Source organism: Cetorhinus maximus, chromosome 3 (assembly GCF_964194155.1).
Source record: "Cetorhinus maximus chromosome 3, sCetMax3.hap1.1, whole genome shotgun sequence".
Classification (NCBI taxonomy): Eukaryota; Metazoa; Chordata; class Chondrichthyes; order Lamniformes; family Cetorhinidae; genus Cetorhinus; species Cetorhinus maximus.
This window is the reverse complement of record NC_135881.1, coordinates 86,033,909-86,052,900: the sequence shown is the minus strand read 5'-3', so window position 1 is coordinate 86,052,900 and position 18,992 is coordinate 86,033,909. Positions and strand designations below refer to the sequence as shown.

General features: G+C 44.7%; 1 protein-coding gene across 2 annotated transcripts in view; it reads left to right on the top strand.

Moving 5' to 3' along the window:
• Positions 1–18,992, top strand: part of ddc (dopa decarboxylase) — a 184,231-nt gene that overhangs the window by 140,446 nt on the left and 24,793 nt on the right. For both annotated transcript variants that reach the window (XM_078538627.1, XM_078538626.1), the window contains 2 exons: positions 5,248–5,324; positions 10,882–10,901. In XM_078538627.1, the coding sequence (XP_078394753.1) occupies positions 5,248–5,324; positions 10,882–10,901 (97 nt within the window). The remainder of the gene's footprint in view (positions 1–5,247; positions 5,325–10,881; positions 10,902–18,992) is intronic.

Genomic DNA, 18,992 nt, shown 5'->3' with positions numbered 1-18,992 from the left:
CCGATGCAGTCATCAATGTACTGGAAAAAGAATTGAAATTGGAGGCCTGTGTAAGACTAGAACATGGGATGTTCCCCATATCCTGCAAAAAGGCAGACATAACTAGGACCTAAGTGGGTATCCATAGCAACATATTTTATTTGGAGGAAGTGAGATGAGTTAAAGAGGATGTTGTTCAATGTGAGAACAAGTTCAGCCAGGAGGAGGAAGGTGGTAGTGGATCGAGACTGGCTGGACATCTTTCATGAAAGATTCAAAGGGCCCTCAGACCACCCTGGTGGGGGATGGAGAGATTGGATGTCCATAGTGAAGAGCTGCTGGTTAAGGCCAGGAAATTGGAAACTGTTAAAAGGGACGGAGGCATCAGAAGAGTCATGGATGTAGGTGGGCACTAGACAAAGGGAGAAAAAAATAGAATCAAAATAGGAGAAAGTCAGTTCATCGGGACAGGAATAGGCTGAAATGATAGATCTACCCGGCAGTCCTGTTTCTGGATTTGGGAAGAAGGCAGAAGTAGGCCTTTTGGGGCCGGGGGCTGTGAAGTTGAAAGCCGTGGAGGAAAGATCTCCGGAGGAGATGAGGCCAGTGACAGTTGTGGAAACAGTGGCCAGGATTTTATGGCCCCTCCCACTTGGCAAGATATTATGGTCCCACCGAACTTAATGGAGATTTAAATAACTTGCCGCATCCGTCGGGGGAGACACAGTGCGACGGGGCTGTAAAATCCTGGCCAATGGCCTGATGTTTGATGGTGGGGTCATGGTGGGGGTAAGAGGAATTGTTGGAGATTTGCCATTCAGCCTCTGCTAGGTAAAGATCAGTTCCCCAGACAACAGCACCACCCTTGTCAACATGTTGGACCCGAGAGGACAGAATGCAGCAAATTCAGAGGAAGACAAAACAGAGTGAGTGAAGGGAGTAGAGAAATTGAGATGGCCATCGCCATACTGGAAGTTCTCAATGGAAAAGGCTAGAAAGGGTAAGAGAACAGAGGGAGAAGTCCAGGCGGAGAGAGAATACTAGAGATGGGTAAAAGTTGTCTATTGTGCAGGGCAGGACTCCTGGCCCAAGAAGTGGGCTTAGAGACGAAGGTGATGGAAAAAGAGCTCAATGATGCGCTGAAATTAATTGAGATGGGTGTTGAGGGGATAAAGCTGAGTCCTTTTTTAAGGATCATTCAGCATCAGAAAGGGGAAGGTCAGGGCGTAACGTGAATACATGGCAAGAGATGAGATCAGAAGAAGGGATGGGGTCAGAGGGAAGTGAAGGGGAAAAAAAGATCTGGAGGGGCATTGATGCCCATGAGACTTTCAGGTCTGTTTTATTTGCCGTCCATTCCAATACTATTGAAAAGTGATTTGTTATTTCTTATGTTAGTGCATGTCATTACAGACCAAATTCGTTGTATCTTCAAATGGGCATTGTTAGGGTTTTGGGATTTTGGAATGTTGGGATGTTCTTTTCAGTTCCAGTGTCACTGGCCACTCCCATAAGCAGACCACATGTTCCCTGTGGACAAGACTGTGTCTTTACCTGAGATGCACACAATAACCAGAATGTAAGTGATATTCCCTGCAGCATGCAGAAGCAGCTACCAACAATATAAAGCAAAATACTGTGGATGCTGGAAATCTGAAACATAAACAAAAATACTGTGGATGCTGGAAAAACTCAGCAGGTCTAGCAGCATCTGTGGAAAGAGAAACAGAGTTAACGTTTCGAGTCCATATGACCCTTCTTCAGAACTACCAACAATTATGTGTATCCTGTGTCTTGTAATACACAATCAACCATGGACAATAATGCTTCATGCTTGTAACAGACATGCCACAACCCTGGGCACCCAAGTTTATGAATTTGTACTCCAGGTGTAGAGTTTCATCTGATGGCAGGGCACATCAACTGTTAATCCTTGTTAGGTGGTCAGAGGCTCCAGTAGGTGGAAAAGAAGCCATTTACTAACTATACATTGAAGGAAGATGGCTTAGTAGTTCACTGACATTAGAAAAAGGCATAGTAACTCTGCCCCTCTTCTAGTTTTGACTTTCTAAGGCCAGATGGGATAATGAAAGTTGAGGAGCGTGAAGAGTTGTTGACATATGGGAAAGCATCCTATATACTGTGGTGGTTTACCAATTCAAGTTCTGGCCAGCTCACTACTTCTATTGATAGTTTCCTATAATTGATAATAAGTTTATCGTAAGAGACACTGAGTTAGTTCAATTTTATTCCCAAAATATTGGGTTAGCCTCATTACAACCAACTTCTATTCAAATTAGGGGATAGTCCTATAATACACCTGGCACATCTGACAGGCATTCCAGATGTTCAACACCTGAGGTCTCACTGAAAAAAAAGTTCCTGGATATAATGCCACACTTCCTTCTGTATTTGTCTTCTGGATCTCAAAAAAATGGCTACTACCTTTCCAAGGGAATAAATTGGCAGGACTTCACCAGATGATGTCACGTGGCCCCTATGGCTTGCTCTGCTGTCTTAATTCCACTAAAATATGTAAATATGCTGACCTGGTCTGATGAACAGCTATACCGACAGTACCACGTTTGGACTATGTAATTGGGCCCATAGTTTTAATTAATATGTACTCTTGGAGGACAGCCTTGTGTAACTGCTAAATAAAATTGAATGGTTTTTATAAAGAATATTAAAGTTCTATTTAAAAAATTACCTGAATGACACCAGGAGTAAATCACAGAATCTCACAGTGCACAAGAGGCCCTTCGGCCCATCGAGTCTGCACCGACACATGAGAAACACCTGACCTATCTACTTAATCCCATTTACCAGCACTTGGCCCATAGCCTTGAATGTTATGACGTGCCAAGTGCTCATCCAGGTACTTTTTAAAGGATGTGAGGCAACCCGCCTCCACCATCCTCCCAGGCAGTGCATTCCAGACCGTCACCACCCTCTGCGTAAAAAAGTTTTTCCTCACATCCCCCCTAAACCTCCTGCCCCTCAACTTGAACTTATGTCCCCTTGTGACTGACCCTTCAACTAAGGGGAACAGCTGCTCCCTATCCACCCTGTTCATGCCCCTCATAATATTGTACACTTCGATCAGGTCGCCCCTCAGTCTTCTCTGCTCCAAAGAAAACAACCCAAGTCTATCCAACCTCTCTTCATAACTTAAATATTTCATCCCAGGCAACATCCTGGTGAATCTCCTCTGCAACCCCTCCAGTGCAATCACATCCTTCCTATAATGTGGCGACCAGAACTGCACACAGTACTCCAGGTTCACCAAGGTTCTATACAACTCCAACATGATCTCCCTACTTTTGTAATCTATGCCTCGGCTGATAAAGGCAAGTGTCCCATATGCCTTTTTCACCACCCCACTAACATGCCCCTCTGCCTTCAGAGGTCAATGGACACATACGCCAAGGTCCCTTTGTTCCTTAGAACGTCCTAGTGTCATGCCGTTCATTGAATACTTCCTTGTCAAATTACTCCTTCCAAAGTGTATCACCTCACACTTTTCAGGGTTAAATTCCATCTGCCACTTATCTGCCCATTTGACCATCCCGTCTATATCTTCCTGTAGCCCAAGACACTCAACCTCACTGTTAACCACCTGGCCAATCTTTGTGTCATCCGCAAACTTACTAATCCTACCCCCCACATAGTCATCTATGTTATTTATATAAATGACAAATAATAGGGGACCCAGCACAGATCTCTGTGGTACGCCACTGGACACTGGCTTCCAGTCACTAAAGCATCCTTCTGTCATCACCCTCTGTCTCCTACAACTAAGCCAATTTTGAATCCACCTTATCAAATTACCCTGTATCCCATGTGCATTTGCCTTCTTTATAAGTCTCCCACGTGGGACCTTGTCAAAGGCTTTTGCTGAAATCCATATAAACTACATTAACTACACTACCCTCATCTACACATCTGGTCACCTCCTCAAAAAATTCAGTCAAATTTGTTAGGCATGTCCTCCCTCTGACAAAGCCATGCTGACTATCCCTGCTCAAACCTTGCCTCTCCAAGTGGAGATAGATTCTCCCCTTCAGAAATTTCTCCAATAGTTTCCCTACCACTGACGTGGGACTCACTGGTCTGTAGTTCCCTGGCTTATCTCTACAACCCTTCTTAAATAGCGGAACCACATTAGCTGTTCTCCAGTCCTCTGGCACCTGCCCCGTGGCCAGAGAGGAATTAAAAATTTGGGTCAGAGTCCCTGTGATCTCCTCCCTTGCCTCCCTCAGCAGTCTGGGACACAAATCATCCAGACCTGGAGATTTGTCCACTTTTAAGCCTGCCAACACCTCCAATACCTTGTCACTCCCTATATCAATTTGCTTAAGAACCTCGCAGTCTCTCTTCCCAAGTTCGATACCTTCATCCTCATTCTCTTAGGTGAAGACAGATGTGAAGTATTCATTCAACACTCTACCGATGTCCTCTGGCTCCACCTATAGATAATCCCCTTGATCCCTTATGGGCCCTACTCTTTCCCTGGTTATCCTCTTCCCAGTGATATACTTATAGAATATCTTGGGATTTTCCCTACTTTTACCAGCCAGAGCTTTCTCATATCCCCTCTTTGCTCTCCTAATTGCATTTTAAAGCTCCACCCTGCACTGTCTGTACTCCACTAATGCCTCCACTGATTTGCTTCCCTTGTACCTGCTAAAAGCCTCTCTTTTCCTTCTCATCGTAACCTGAATATCTCTGGTCATCCATGGTTCTCTGGGCTTGTTACTCCTTCTCATCACCCGTGAGGGAACATGTTGAGCCTGTACCCTCCTCATTTCCTTTTTGATATCTAACGTTCATTCTGTTTTAAACTTAGCAATATCTCCATAAAGTGAAAGTAACGTTTAATCATTAATGAAGTACTGTTATTGATTTTCACCAGAAAGACAATTATACTGCGTAGATATTGCAGTTGTGTGTCACCACACTTGTAAAAGTGCACAGTATGCTCATATAGAATGTTTTCTTTTAATGTGACAGAGATAATTATGAGCACTGAGTCTTTTGTCACCATTTTTTTCTAATTTCATGCTCACTGCATATAAGGAAGTTTAAAGCTTTGCAAACATGTATAGATAATAAAGAGCTGTATGAGCTTTGCAGAGAATATTAAATTAGAACCACAATGATTGTTTCTGTACGTCATGGTATGAGTAATAAATATATGTATAAGCATCAGCTTTGGTACGATGTGCAAGTAAATATATCAATCCTTAAATGTTTGGTCATTTTTAGGGTGAAGAAAAGATCAGAACTTGTTGGAGCTTTTAAAATGGATCCTCTTTACCTCAAACATGATCATCAGGATTCTGGTATTTTTCAAATTACTGTTTCTTATAATATTTTTGAATTGTGGAGTTAATGGAGCAAATCCTTACCCCTTATTCTGAATATATCTCACATCATTAAAATTCTTAATTAGTAAGAACAGTGCACAGCTATCAAGTTTCAGTGTATAATCGTTCTGATAATTTTTTATAGTTATACATAAACTGAGAATAAGTTCCTTGTCCGTTACTGCATTTTTTTGAGAAAGTACAGGGTCATTAAGGGGAGAATTTTCTCTCTGTCGGGGGGGGGTTGTGTGGGGGCGGGTGTGGGCGGGCACGGAGCCAATCAGCGCCCCCCGATCAGCTGGGCGCTGCCATTTTACGTGACTGGGCCAATTAAGGCCCGCCCAGCATGATGTGTGCTCAGGACTGCTGAGCGCTCCCTTTGCGGGCGGTGGGGGGAGCGGTTACCTGAGTCGGGAGTGTGCTCTTTCACGTGCATGCGCCTTTGTGCCTCAGGGAGATTAGTTTTAAGTTTAAACAGTCTAATAAAATGTTGTAAAAATTTTTATGACATGTCCCCTCCTGTTAAACTGTCACATGAGCTGGGACATGTGCATTGATTTTAATAAAAATTTTTCTGAAAATTTTATATCATTCATGAAACCTCATCCCGCCCATGGATGAGGTTCCATGAAAAATGCGAAGGCCGCCTGGGGTCTTCGCCTGCCCATCAACCTTAAGGTTGGACGGGCAGCTCCGTTAATTCTTTTAATTGACAGTTAAATGGCCTTAATGGTCCTTTGACAGTTCGGTGGGCACGCAGCTGTCTTGGGTGCGCTCCCGTCGAACTGAAAGTCTGAATGACGCGCCATGATGTCAGGAGGTACGCCCGACATCACCATGCGTCATTTTATGCCTCGGTGAGTGGGCCCCGCTCCCACTCGCTGAGCCAAAGATTCAGCCCCATGAATCGGCTGCAATGTTTGCCTAAACAATAGCAGTGACTACTTTTAAAAGAGTAATTCATTAGCTGTGGAGTGTTTTGTAACATCCTGAGCTGAGAAAAGGACTATGTCAACACAAGTTATTTCTTCCTTTCCCAAGCCATAATCCCCTGCTGATTTTCTACTTTGAGCAGACTGGTCATGGCAGAGTGGTACAGGAAGCCATATCGGTGGGGGGAGTAAAAGGAATGTAGTGGTAGTAGGGGACAGTATAGTGAGGGGGATTGACACTGTACTGTGCAGCAAAGAGTGAGTGTCCAGACGGCTTTGTTGCCTGCCTGGTGCCAGGGTTCAGGGCATCTGCGCAGGGCTGGAGAGGAACTTGCAGTGGGAAGGGGAGGATCCAGTTGTCGTGGTCCATGTAGGTATCAATGACATAGGCAGGACTAGGAGTGCGGCTCTGCATAGAGGGTATGAGGAGCTGGGCACTATATCAAAAAGCAGAACCTCAAAGGTAATAATGTCTGGATTATTACCTGAGCCAGTTACAAATTGGTATAGAGTACATAAAATTAGAGCGATGAATGCATGCCTGAAAGACTGGTGTGGGAGAAGTGAGTTCCAGTTCGTGGGGCACTGGTACCAGTACTGGGGAGAGTGGGGGCTGTACTATTGGGACGGTCTACACCTGAACCTTGCTGGGAAATGTGTTCTAGTGTGCCACATAGCTAGGGACATAGAAAGGGTTTTAAATTAAATAGTGGGGACAACGGATCAAATTTGGGAAGATGTGGGAAATCCAAGGGCAGAATTTTGCATATGGCAGGCGGGCTCGGCTCTGCCATGACCAGTCTGTTCGGCATGCGCGCAAAAGAGCGCTTCAATCTCCCTGGGGCACAGAGCTGCCTTACGGAGATTGAATCGATATTTAAAAAAGTAAATGAAAGGTTTAAAAATTCATTTAAACATGTCCTCTCATATGACTGTGTCACATGAGATGGGACATGTTTTTATATTAATGAAATTTTTAAAATTTATTTAATAAAAGCTTTAGGAAACCTCATCCCGCTCGTTTACTGAGGTTTCCTAAAAAACTTAAAGCCCGCTTGGGCTTTTCGCCTGCCCCCCAACCTTGAAGATGGATGGGCAGCATTAACAATCACAATAATTATTTTCACAGGTGAATTTGAGCGCAGGATGGAGCCCATTAAGACATGCAAGGAAATTGTTACATGCAGCTGCGGAGTTAAATATAGCAAACATATCATCCACATATCGGAAATATGTGAGGGATAGGAGGTTAGGTATCATTCCATCAAAGACACGTTTGTCATGGAACCCAACAAAGATGTTTGCTGAGCCTGGAAGGATCCCATGGCAACACCATCTATTTGGGCATACATGGTGTAATTAAAACTGAACTCAACTGCCCGAGTTGCCGAGTTCATAAGTTCAATGAATACTGATTCATGTAATGGTGGCAGGTCTAGATCGCCATGATATAGTGCTGCAGCACAAATATCTATGGCTTCCTTAAGTGGAACATTGATGAATAGGCTAGCAATGTCAATTGAGCACATGGGCACAGCGCTGCTATCGATGTACAAGTCCTGTTTGGTCTTTGCAAATGTGAAGGAATCCTTCACCATGTATGTGGAAAACGTGGTCAAAGCTGGTTGTAACAATCCGCCTAACAATTTGGCCGATTCATGTTGTGCAGAAATGGTCATAGATAAGATAGAGCAGAGAGAAACATCACTTTTGAGTGTCTTGGGCAGCCATACATATGCGGACATAGCGAACCGTGAGGGCGAACCCTGTCCTATATGTCACACGGTAGCTCATTGCTCTTACACAAGTCCAGCAAGCATTTTTTTTAGCTTACTTTTGAGCAAGGCTGTCCAGTCATGTTATTTTGGCAGTTGGAAATATTAATTAACAATACTAATGTTTTGACATTTTCCTCTAGAGATGTAATCTAGAGATAACAATGAAATGCAGCGGCCTTTATGGCCTTGGTTTTGTCTGGACATAACTTTACAGCATATTCTGTGTTTGGATGTCTTGAATGTTGTTGATTTATACAGAATCCTGGCCCATATTGGAATTGGCACTGTGAGTTTGCCAGAGGGGAATGAGCAGTTGGCTTAAAGGGCAACTAACGCGACCTACTAGGAACATTTAAAATGTTGCATCCACTTAAAGTACATGCTCACAAATTTTATCACAATCAATATAATTTTTGCCATTTGTACCCTCACAATGCTGAGCACATGAAGTGTCTCTTCATCTCTGTTCAAGCAATAATTTAAATTTTAAAAGTCCCCCTTGTAGTTGATCACGGAACAGTCAACTGCAGCACAGGAAGTGTCCTATTTAGATACGGAACTTTTTTGACACCAGCTTGGCTGTCTGTAGCAAGGTGTCACTGCAAGTTTCCACCCTGACTGCTGAAACTGGAATGGTGTCAGGGACAAATATTAACCACAATTGTGTGAACCGGGGTATGATGCATGAACTTTTGGAGTACCAACACTATTTCAAGTATTGTGCATAAACTATTTCCAAATTCAGTTTAAAAGCTAAGGAACATACCTATCACTGTTATGATCCCCATGGGGATACATAAACCGAAAAGAACCAAAATTGTCAAACAACTCCCAAAAGAATAAATTAGTGAACAAGATTTTACTTTTTTGTCTTTTACTTTATCGCAAATCAGATCAATGTAACTTAAACATAAATTAACAGACAAATCACAGCTGGTACAAACTATAAGTTTTACATGGAATAGGAGATACAACATGGATCTTATAGGCCATCCATTTTGCCTGTTTGGCACCAATTTCAACCATGCAGTTCTTCCAAGTTCAGATCTTCCTCAGGCAGAATTCCAGTCTCTCTCCTTCAAGGACTTTGCCAATTCTTCCAGGCAGCAGCTTCCATATAAACAGAGTTCTGCCTGTGCAATCTGCTACACAATGACACAACTCCTTCTGGAACCATCTCAACTCTCAGCTCCTGTTGGTCATGATAGCGTGGATCTACCAGAATCGCCTTTATCTTTCCTCTTTCTGTCTGCCACATGACCTCCATAGTTAAACTTCCTACCTGTTGATACTGCTTCCAGGTCAACATTCACCAGGTCATATGGATCGGTGCTTCTTATTATCCAAAAATTATAACTGATGCCTTCTGACCTCATTGCAGCCTTGGTTCAAACATGGACAAAAGAGGTGAACTTCAGAGGTGAGGCGAGAGTGACTGTCCTTTACATCAAGGTAGCATTTGACCGAGTGTGGCATCAAGGAGCCCTAGCAAAACTGGAGTCAATGGGAATCAGGAGGAAAGGTCTCCGCTGGTTGGAGTCATACCCAGCACAAAGGAAGATGGTTGTGATTGTTGGAGGTCAATCATCTCAGTTCCAGAACATCACTGCAGGAGTTCCTCAGGGAAGTGTCCTCGGCCCAACCATCTTCAGCTACTTCATCAATGACTTTCCTTCCATCATAAAGTCAGAAGTGGGGATAGTCATTGATGATTGCACAATGTTCAGCATCATTCGCGACTCCTCAGATACTGAAGCAGTCCATGTACAAATGCAGCAAGACTTGGACAGTATCCAGACTTGCGCCACACAAGTGCCAGGCAATGACCATCTCCAATAAGAGAGAATTTAACCACCTCCCCATGACATTCAATGACATTACCACCGCTAAATCCCCCTCTATCAACATCCTAGGGGGTTACAATTGACCAGAAACTGAACTGGACTAGCCATTTAAATACTGTGGCTAGAAGAGCAGGTCAGAGACTAGGAATCCTGCAGTAAGCAGCTCACCTCCTGGCTCCCTAAAGCCTGTCCACCATCTACAAAGCACAAGTCAGGAGTGTGATGGACTACTCTCCACTTGCCTGGATGAGTGCAGCTCCAACAACACTCAAGAAGCTTGACACCGTCCAGGACAAAGCAGCCTGCTTGATTGGCACTCCTTCCACCCCACTTCACCACCGACAAACAATGGCAGCAGTGTGTACCACCTACAAGATGCACTGCAGGAATTCACCAAGGCTCCTTTGTCAGCACCTTCCAAACCCACAACCACTACCATTGAGAAGGACAAGCAGATAGATGGGAACACCATCACCTGGAAGTTCCCCTCCAAGCCTCTCACCATCCTGACTTGGAAATATATCGCCGTTCCTTCACTTTCGCTGGGTCAAAATCCTGGAACTCCCTTCCTAACAGCACTGTGGGTGTACCTACACCACATGGACTGCAGCGGTTCAAGAAGGCAGATCACCAGCACCTTCTCAAGGGCAATAAGGGATGGGCAATAAATGCTGGTCTAGCCAACGATGCTCACATTCCATAAATGGATAGAAAAAGAATTGTTACAAGCCATTAAAAGTCCTTTTCAAACAGTTTTAAAAACAGTTACAGGTTCCCCAAACATTTTAAAGTAATCACAAATTTTCCTTACTGTTACTGCCTCTGGGTCAAAGGCCATCAAATCTTGCTGTGCATATTATTCTGTATATTCTGTTGGAACCGTTGATATTAGCTACATTTGTGATCATCCAATCATTTGCAGTTGCATAAAACAAATTGACACATTTTACAGTAACTTCTCTTTTTGTTCTGTTTCCAGGACTCATCACTGATTATAGGGTGAGTGCCCATTAAGCATTTCTAAAACTTATTAATGTGAAATAGTCTCATAAATATAGTATATTTTTTTCACTTCTAGTCAGATTTTGCATTCGGCATTCAGCTAAATATGTAAGTGTTTATTTAGCAGTGCCTCCAGTTATTCTAAACGTATATTTATTGAACTAAATTTCAGTTTTCTTGGAGGTTTTTCCTCTTCTGAGGGTATTGGCTTCTGTTAGGGTAATCAACCTTCTGTAAGCCTAAACAGTGAATATTGCCAAAATGTTCAACAATAGGACCTTCACTATCAAACCCAATCCTCCTCTGTGTCCACAAACACATCCAGCAAATGTTACTGAAAAATGTTCAGAGCATAAACTCAGGGCTGAAGTCAATTGTGGCTCCTCTACTGCCACCTGGCAGAAATCAGTTAACACAGCATGGAAAGAGATTAAATCTGAGGTCCATATGACTTAGTTATATGAAGCCTTTATTGTACTGTATAAGATATTGGGGAGCTAATTGAACTAATACAACTTACTATTGACAAATTGTCTCCAGTTAAAATAAAAATCCATATAAACCAGCAACCATTTTGAATCTATAGTTGCTTCTACAGGTTTCTAAGTCACCAAACATAGCCATTGATATTGGATGTACTTGTTCCATCTTATTGTTGATTTTGACAAAGATATCAGGCATATCAGACCCATTTCACAAATTGGCATTTCTCAATTTTTGAAATCAACTTTGCAACTTATGGATAAATAACATAAATGATTGTTCTGGTGGTTCCTCATTGAAGAAAATCTTTTTGATATATAAAATGGGATTGTTTAATGCACGACTTTATATAAAACTTTGAGCTACAGGGTAAATTTACCAATCATTCTTTAAGGAAGCGGAGGTCAGATATTAGACATCAACAGGGTACTGCTAATTCTCTGGTTCCTGCTTTCCTTGAGCATGCCTTTCCATTTGGAATGAGATTGGTGAATTTATCCATGGGCAGAATATTGTGCTCATTGGGCAGGCGCGTGCCTGACCCAAATGATCATAAAATGACGCGCGATGACGTCGGCGAGCGTCCCGACGCCATCATGCACTCGCATGCATAAAATTCCGCGCTCGCCCTACTCCCCCCCTTCCCGGCAGCGCTGCAGTGCGCGATTCACACTGGCTGGCCGTTAATTGATCAGCCAGTGTGATATCACGGTCGGGGCCCGATCGCGGGCGGCGGTCCGTTTCATGGTTGTTCCCACTCGCCCCTGCTACGCCCGCCTGATGACTAGAAAACCCTGGCCTATGTATTTTTTCTTCTTTGTTAATTTTCATAATTTTCAGAGTATAAAATGGAAAATACTGCTTTATACTCTTACTTAATTTCTCACTAAAATTAGCAAAGAAAAATATAGCCCTCAGTTTTTAATTGATTATTCAGCTGAGCAAATTTCTGATGGGTATATGCCCCGCTAATAACACAACAGAAAGAGGGCCACTTTAGAGTGGTACCTAATAATCCATATAGAAACACTATATATTGACCTTGATGTCCTCAAGGTAGGGAGGAGAAAAGCCAAAATTCCTGCTTCCTGATTGCTTCTGCTGAATTTGTGTATTTTGAAGATAGGATCATGCTCAGCTTTGTGGCCTTGCTAGTCAAATAACCCTCAGCTGTTAACTCAAGTTTGCAGCATGGAGTAATCACTTGAGAAATGTAATGGATAACCATTACCTGTACAACTGTGAAAACCTATGAATCACTGCCTCAGAGAGTAAAAGGGAGGACTTTGGAGAGGTTGCTTTCTTTCAAAGCATTACCAGTATATTGTTAGGCATTTTAGCTGAGGTAGTTTTATTCTTTCATGGTATGTGGGCTTTATTGGCAAAGTCAACATTGGTTACCCATCATTAATGAGTGGCTTGCTAAGCTATTTCAGAGGTCAGTTAAGAGTCAACTACATTACTGTGGGTCTGGAGTCATATATAGGCCAGACCTGGTAAGGACAGCAGATTTCCTTCCCTAAAAGGATGAGTGAACCAGATGGGCCTTCACAACAATTGATGATAGTTTCATTCACCTCTCAACTTCTCAATCACCTCTCACCTCACACATTTTAATGTCTTTTAAGGAAGGAAACCTGCTGTCCTTACCAGATCTGGCCTACATGTGACACCAGACTACAGTAATGCTGTTGACTGTTAAACTACCCTCTGAAATGGCCTAGCAAGCCATTCAGTTGTAACAAACTGCTACAAAGTCACAAAAAAGGAATGAAACCAGACGGACTACCTGGCATTGACCTAGACACCGGAAATGACAATAGCAAACTCAGACCTGTCGATCCTGGAAAGTCCTCCTTATTAACACCTGGGGGCTAGTGCCAAAATTGGGAGAGCTGCCTGACATAGTCATCCTCATGGAATCATACCTTACAGATAATGTCCCAGACACCACCATCCCTGGGTATGTCCTGTCCCACCGGCAGGACAGGCCCAGCTGAGGTGGCAGCACAATGATATACTGTTGGGAGGGAGTTGCCCTGGGAGTCCTCAACATCACCTCTGGACCCCATGAAATTTCATGGCATCAGGTCAAACGTTGTCAAGGAAATCTCCTGCTGATTACCATGTACCGCCCTCCCTCAGCTGATGAATCAGTGCTCCTCCATGTTGAACATCACTTGGAGGAAGCACTGAGGGTGGCAATCGTGCAGAATGTACTCTGGCTGGGGACTTCAATGTCCGTCACCAAGTGTGGCTCGGTAGAACCACGACTGACCGAGCTGGCTGAGTCCTAAATGATATAGCAGCTAGTCTGGGTCTGCAGGCGGTGAGGGAACCAACAAGAGGGATAAACATGCTTGACCTCATCCCCAGCAACCAGCCTGTCACAGATGCATCTGTCCATGACAATATCGGTAGGAGTGACCACCGCACAGTCATTGTGGAGACGAAGTCCTGCCTTCACGCCTCCATCGTGTTGTGTGGCATGATCACTGTGCTAAATGGGATAGATTTCGAACAGATCTACCAACTCAAGACTGGGCATCCATGAGGCACTGTAGGTCATCAGCAGCAGCAGAATTGGACTCAAACACAATCTGTAACCTCATGGTCCGGCATATCCCCCACTCGACCATTATCACCAAGCCAGAGGGTCAGCCCTGGTTCAATGAAGAGTGCAGGAGGGTATGCCAAGTGTAGCACCAGGCATACCTAAGAATGAGGTGTCAATCTAGTGAAGCTATAAAACAGGACTACTTGTGTGCCAAACAGCATAAGCAGCAAGTGATAGGCAGAGCTAAGCGATCCCACAAACAATAGATCAGATCTAAGATCGTGAATGGTGGTGGACAATTAAACAATTCACTAGAGGAGTGGCTCCACAAATATCCCCACCCTCAATGATGGAGGAGCCCAGCACAGCAGTGCAAAAGATAAGGCTGAAGCACTTGCTACAATCTTCAGCCGGAAGTGCTGCGTGGATGATCCATCTTGGCCTCCTCCGGAGGCCCCCAGCATCACAGATGCCAGTCTTCAGCCAATTCAATTCACTCAATATGATATCAAGAAGTGGCCGAAGGCACTGGATACTGCAAAGGCTATGGGGCCTGACAATCTTCCAGAAATAGTACTGAAGTCTTGTGGTCCAGAACTGGCCGCACCCCTAGCCAAGCTGTTCCAGTACAGCTACAACACAGGCATCTACCCGGCTATATGGAAAATTGCCCACGTATGTCCTGTACACAAAAAGCAGGACAAATTGAACCCGACCAATTTCCACCCCATCAGTCTACTCTCGATCATCAGTAAAGAATTGGAAGGGGTCATCAACAGTGCTATTATGCACCACTTGCTTAGCAATAACCTGCTCACTGATGCCCAGTTTGGGTACCACCAGGGCCACTGAGCTCCTGACCTCATTACAGCCTTGGTTCAAACATGGACAAAAGAGCTGAGCTCCTGAAGTGAGGTGAAAGTGACTGCCCTTGACATCAAGGCAGCATTTGACAGAGTGTGGCATCAAGTAGCCCTAACAAAACTGGAGTCAATGGGAATCAGGGGGAAAGCTGTGCACTGGTTGGGGTCATACCTGGCACAAAGGAAGATGGTTGTGGTTGCTGAAGGTCAGTCATCTCAGCTCCAGGACATCACCACAGGAGTTCCTCAGGGTAGTATCCTTGGCCCAACCATCTTCAGCTGCTTCATCAATGACCTTCCTTCCATCATAAGCTCGGAAGTGGGGATGTTCGCTGATGATTGCACAATGTTCAGTACCATTCAAGACTCCTCAGATACTGAAGCAGTCCATGTCCAAATGCAGCAAGACTTGGACAATATTCGGGCTTTGGCTGACAAGTGGCAAGTAATATTCGCACCACACAAGTGTCAGGCAATGATCATCTCCAACAAGAGAGAATCCAACCATTGTCCCTTGATGTTCAATGGCATTACCATCACTGAATCCTGCAGTATCAGCATCCTGGGGGTTACCATTGACCAGAAACTGAACTGGACTAGCCATGTAAATACTGTGGCGACAAGAGCAGGTCAGAGGCTGGGAATCGTGCAAAGAGTAACTCACCTCCTGACTCCCCAAAGCCTGTCCACCATCTACAAGGCAAGGAGTGTGTTGGAATACTCCCGACTTGCCTGGATGAGTGCAGCTCCCACAACACACAAGAAGCTTCACATCACCCAGGACAAAGCAGCCTGCTTGATTGGCAGCACATCCACAAACATTCACTCCCTCCATCACCGTTACACAGTAGCAGCAGTGTGTACCATCTACAAGATGCACTGCAGGAATTCACCAAGGCTCCTTCGACAGCACCTTCCAAACCCACACCACTACCATCTAGAAGGACAAAGGAGGCAGATAGATGGGAACACCACCACCTGGAAGTTCCCCTTCAAGTCACTCACCATCCTGACTTGGAAATACATCTCTGTTCCTTCACTGTCGCTGGGTCAAAATCCTGGAACTCACTCCCTAATAGCACTGTGAGTTTACCTACACCACATGGACTGCAGTGGTTCAAGAAGGCAGCTCACCACCGCCTTCCCAAGGCCAACTAGGGATGGGCAATAAATGCTGGCCCAGCCAGTGAAGCCCACATATCCTGAATGAATAAAAACAAATTCCAGATTTATTAATTGAATTTAAATTCCATGAGTTATAATGGTGTGATTTGGACCCATGGGTAGAATGTTACCCTTGACGGGCGGGCTCGTCGGAGGCGGGCGGGGGCGGACGAGAATCCGACCACTGACCGTGATCGGCAGCAGACCACGATTTTACCCTAGCGGGCCCAGCATGAAATGCGAGCGGCAGCGCTCGGCCCTGCCTGTGTGGTATGGGGGAGGAGGGCAAGGGGGGCGAGAGCAAATTGCGCAAATGAGCGCTTGATAATCCCCCTGAGGCACAGAGCTGTCTCAGGGAGATCAAGCATTGTTACAAAAAGAAGATAAATAAAATAAAAATGTAATGAAATATGCCCCCTCATGTGACTTTGTCACATGAGCAGGGACATGTTATTAATTCAAACGTAAAACTTTTATTTCATTTTTACTTGCTTTTGGAAACTTCATCCTGCCCGTGGCATTTTCACCTGCCCGCCAACCATTAGGTTGGGTGGGCAGTGAAATATTTAAGTTAATTGATTATTTCATGGCCTTAACAGGCCTTTTAATTGTCGGTGATGCGCTGCCGACTCCGGCACATGCCCGGTGATCGAACTATCACGCAACTGCGCGTTGATGCGACACACTCAGCCGACGTCAACGCACGTCATTTCACACTCGAGCGGGTCGGGCGTGCGCCCCCACCCGCTGAGCGAAAATTTCTGCCCCATGTCTCCAGAACATCACCAATGTCTCTGGATTAGACCATAAGACATAGAAGCAGAAATTAGGCCATTCGGCCCATCGAGTCTGCTCCGCCATTCAATCATGGCTGATAAGTTTCTCAACCCCATTCTCCCGCCTTCTCCCCATAACCTTTGATCTCCTTACCAATCAAAAACCTATCTATCTCGGTCTTAAATACACTCAATGACCTGGCCTCCACAGCCTTCTGTGGCAATGAATTCACCACTCTCTGGCTAATGAAGTTTCTCCTCATCTCTGTTCTAAAAGGTCTTCCCTTTACTCTGAGGCTGTGCCCTCGGGTCCTAGTCTCTCCTACTAATGGAAACATCTTCCCCACGTCCACTCTATCCAGGCCTTTCAGTATTCTGTAAATTTCAATCAGATCCCCCCATATCCTTCTAAACTCCATCGAGTATACACCCAGAGTCCTCAAATGTTCCTCATATGTTAAGCCTTTCATTCCTGGGATCGTTCTCGTGAACCTCCTCTGGACTCTCTCCAGGACCAGCACATCCTTCCTGAGATACGGGGCCCAAAATTGCTCACAATATTCTAAATGTGGTCTGACCAGAGCCTTACAAAGTCTCAGCAGCACATCCCTGCTTTTATATTCTAGTCCTCTCAAAATAAATGCCAACATTGCATTTGCCTTCCTAACTACCGACTCAACCTGCAAGTTAACCTTAAGAGAATGCTGGACTAGGACTCCCAAGTCTCTTTGCACTCCAGATTTCTGAATTCTCTCCCCATTTAGAAAATAGTCTATGCCTCTATTCTTCCTACCAAAGTGCATGACCTCACACTTCCCCATGTTGTATTCCATCTGCCACTTCTTTGCCCATTCTCCTAACTTGCCCAAATCCTTCTGCAGCCTCCCCGCCTCCTCAATACTACCTGTCCCTCCACCTATCTTTGTATTATCTGCAAACTTAGCCAGGATGCCCTCAGTTCCTTCATCTAGATCATTAATGTATAAAGTGAAAAGTTGTGGTCCCAACACTGACCCCTGCGGAACTCCACTAGTCGCCGGTCGCCATCCTGAGAAGGACCCCCTTATCCCCACTCTCTGCCTCCTGCCAGACTGTCAATCTTCTATCCATGCTAGTATCTTGCCTCTAACACCATGGGCTCTTATCTGACTGAGCAGCCTCCTGTGCGGCACCTTGTCAAAGGCCTTCTGGAACTCCAAGTAGATAACATCCATTGACAGAGAGGTGTTGGGAATTAAATTCCAGAACTTGGAGCCTAGGCAACTGAAGGCTCCGCCACCAATGGTGGAGCAATTACAACTGGGAATGTACAAGGTGCCAGAAGTAGAGAAATGCAGATATCTCGGAGGGTAATTGGGTTGGAGGAGATTTCAGAAATAGGGGCAATGCCATGGAGGATTTGAAAACAAGGATGAGGATTTTAAAATCAAGACATTGTTTGGCCAGGGGCCAACAAAGGCCAGAAAGCACCGGAGGGTGATAGGGAAATGGGGCTTGCTGTGAGTTAAGGCAGAGGCAGCAGAGTTTTGGACGGCGTTGAGTTTGTGGAGGGTAGAATGTAGGAGACCAGCCAGGATTAGTCAATCCTAGAATTAATAAAGGCATGGCTGAGGGTTTCAGCAGCAGGTGAGCTGAGACAAGGAGAAAATCAAGTGATGTTACAGAGGAGGAAGAAGAGGAAAAATATGAGGTCTTAACTTCATCTTGGGATCAAATATGACACCAAGGTTGCAAACAGACGGGTCTTATTTCAAACTGTTGCCAGGGGAGGGATGGAGTCTGGAGTTAGGGAATGGAGCTTGAAATAGGGACTGAAAACAATTGCTTCACTCTTCCCAATATTCAATGAAAGATCAACAGTGCTTCAGGAAGCTCAGGCTCTTGAGGTATGATGTGGCCCATATCCGCAGCCTCTTAGAACGAGACCTCCTTCCGAGAGAACAAGGTGGCCACACATTGCCAATGGCTGTGAAGGTCACCACAGCCCTGAATTTCTTCACCTCAGCTCCTTCCAGGGATCAGCTGGATACATCTGCAGATATTACAGTCTGCTGCCCACAAGTGCATCTCCCAGTCACAGATACCTCGTTTGCCAAGGTCATCAATTATATCAACTTTTGCCATGGATGAAGGCAGTCAAAGCCAGGGGACTAATATAAAATAAAAACAGAAAATGCTGGAAAAACTCAGCAGGCCTGGCAGCATCTGTGGAGAGTGAAACAGAGTTAATGTTTCGAGTCCGTAT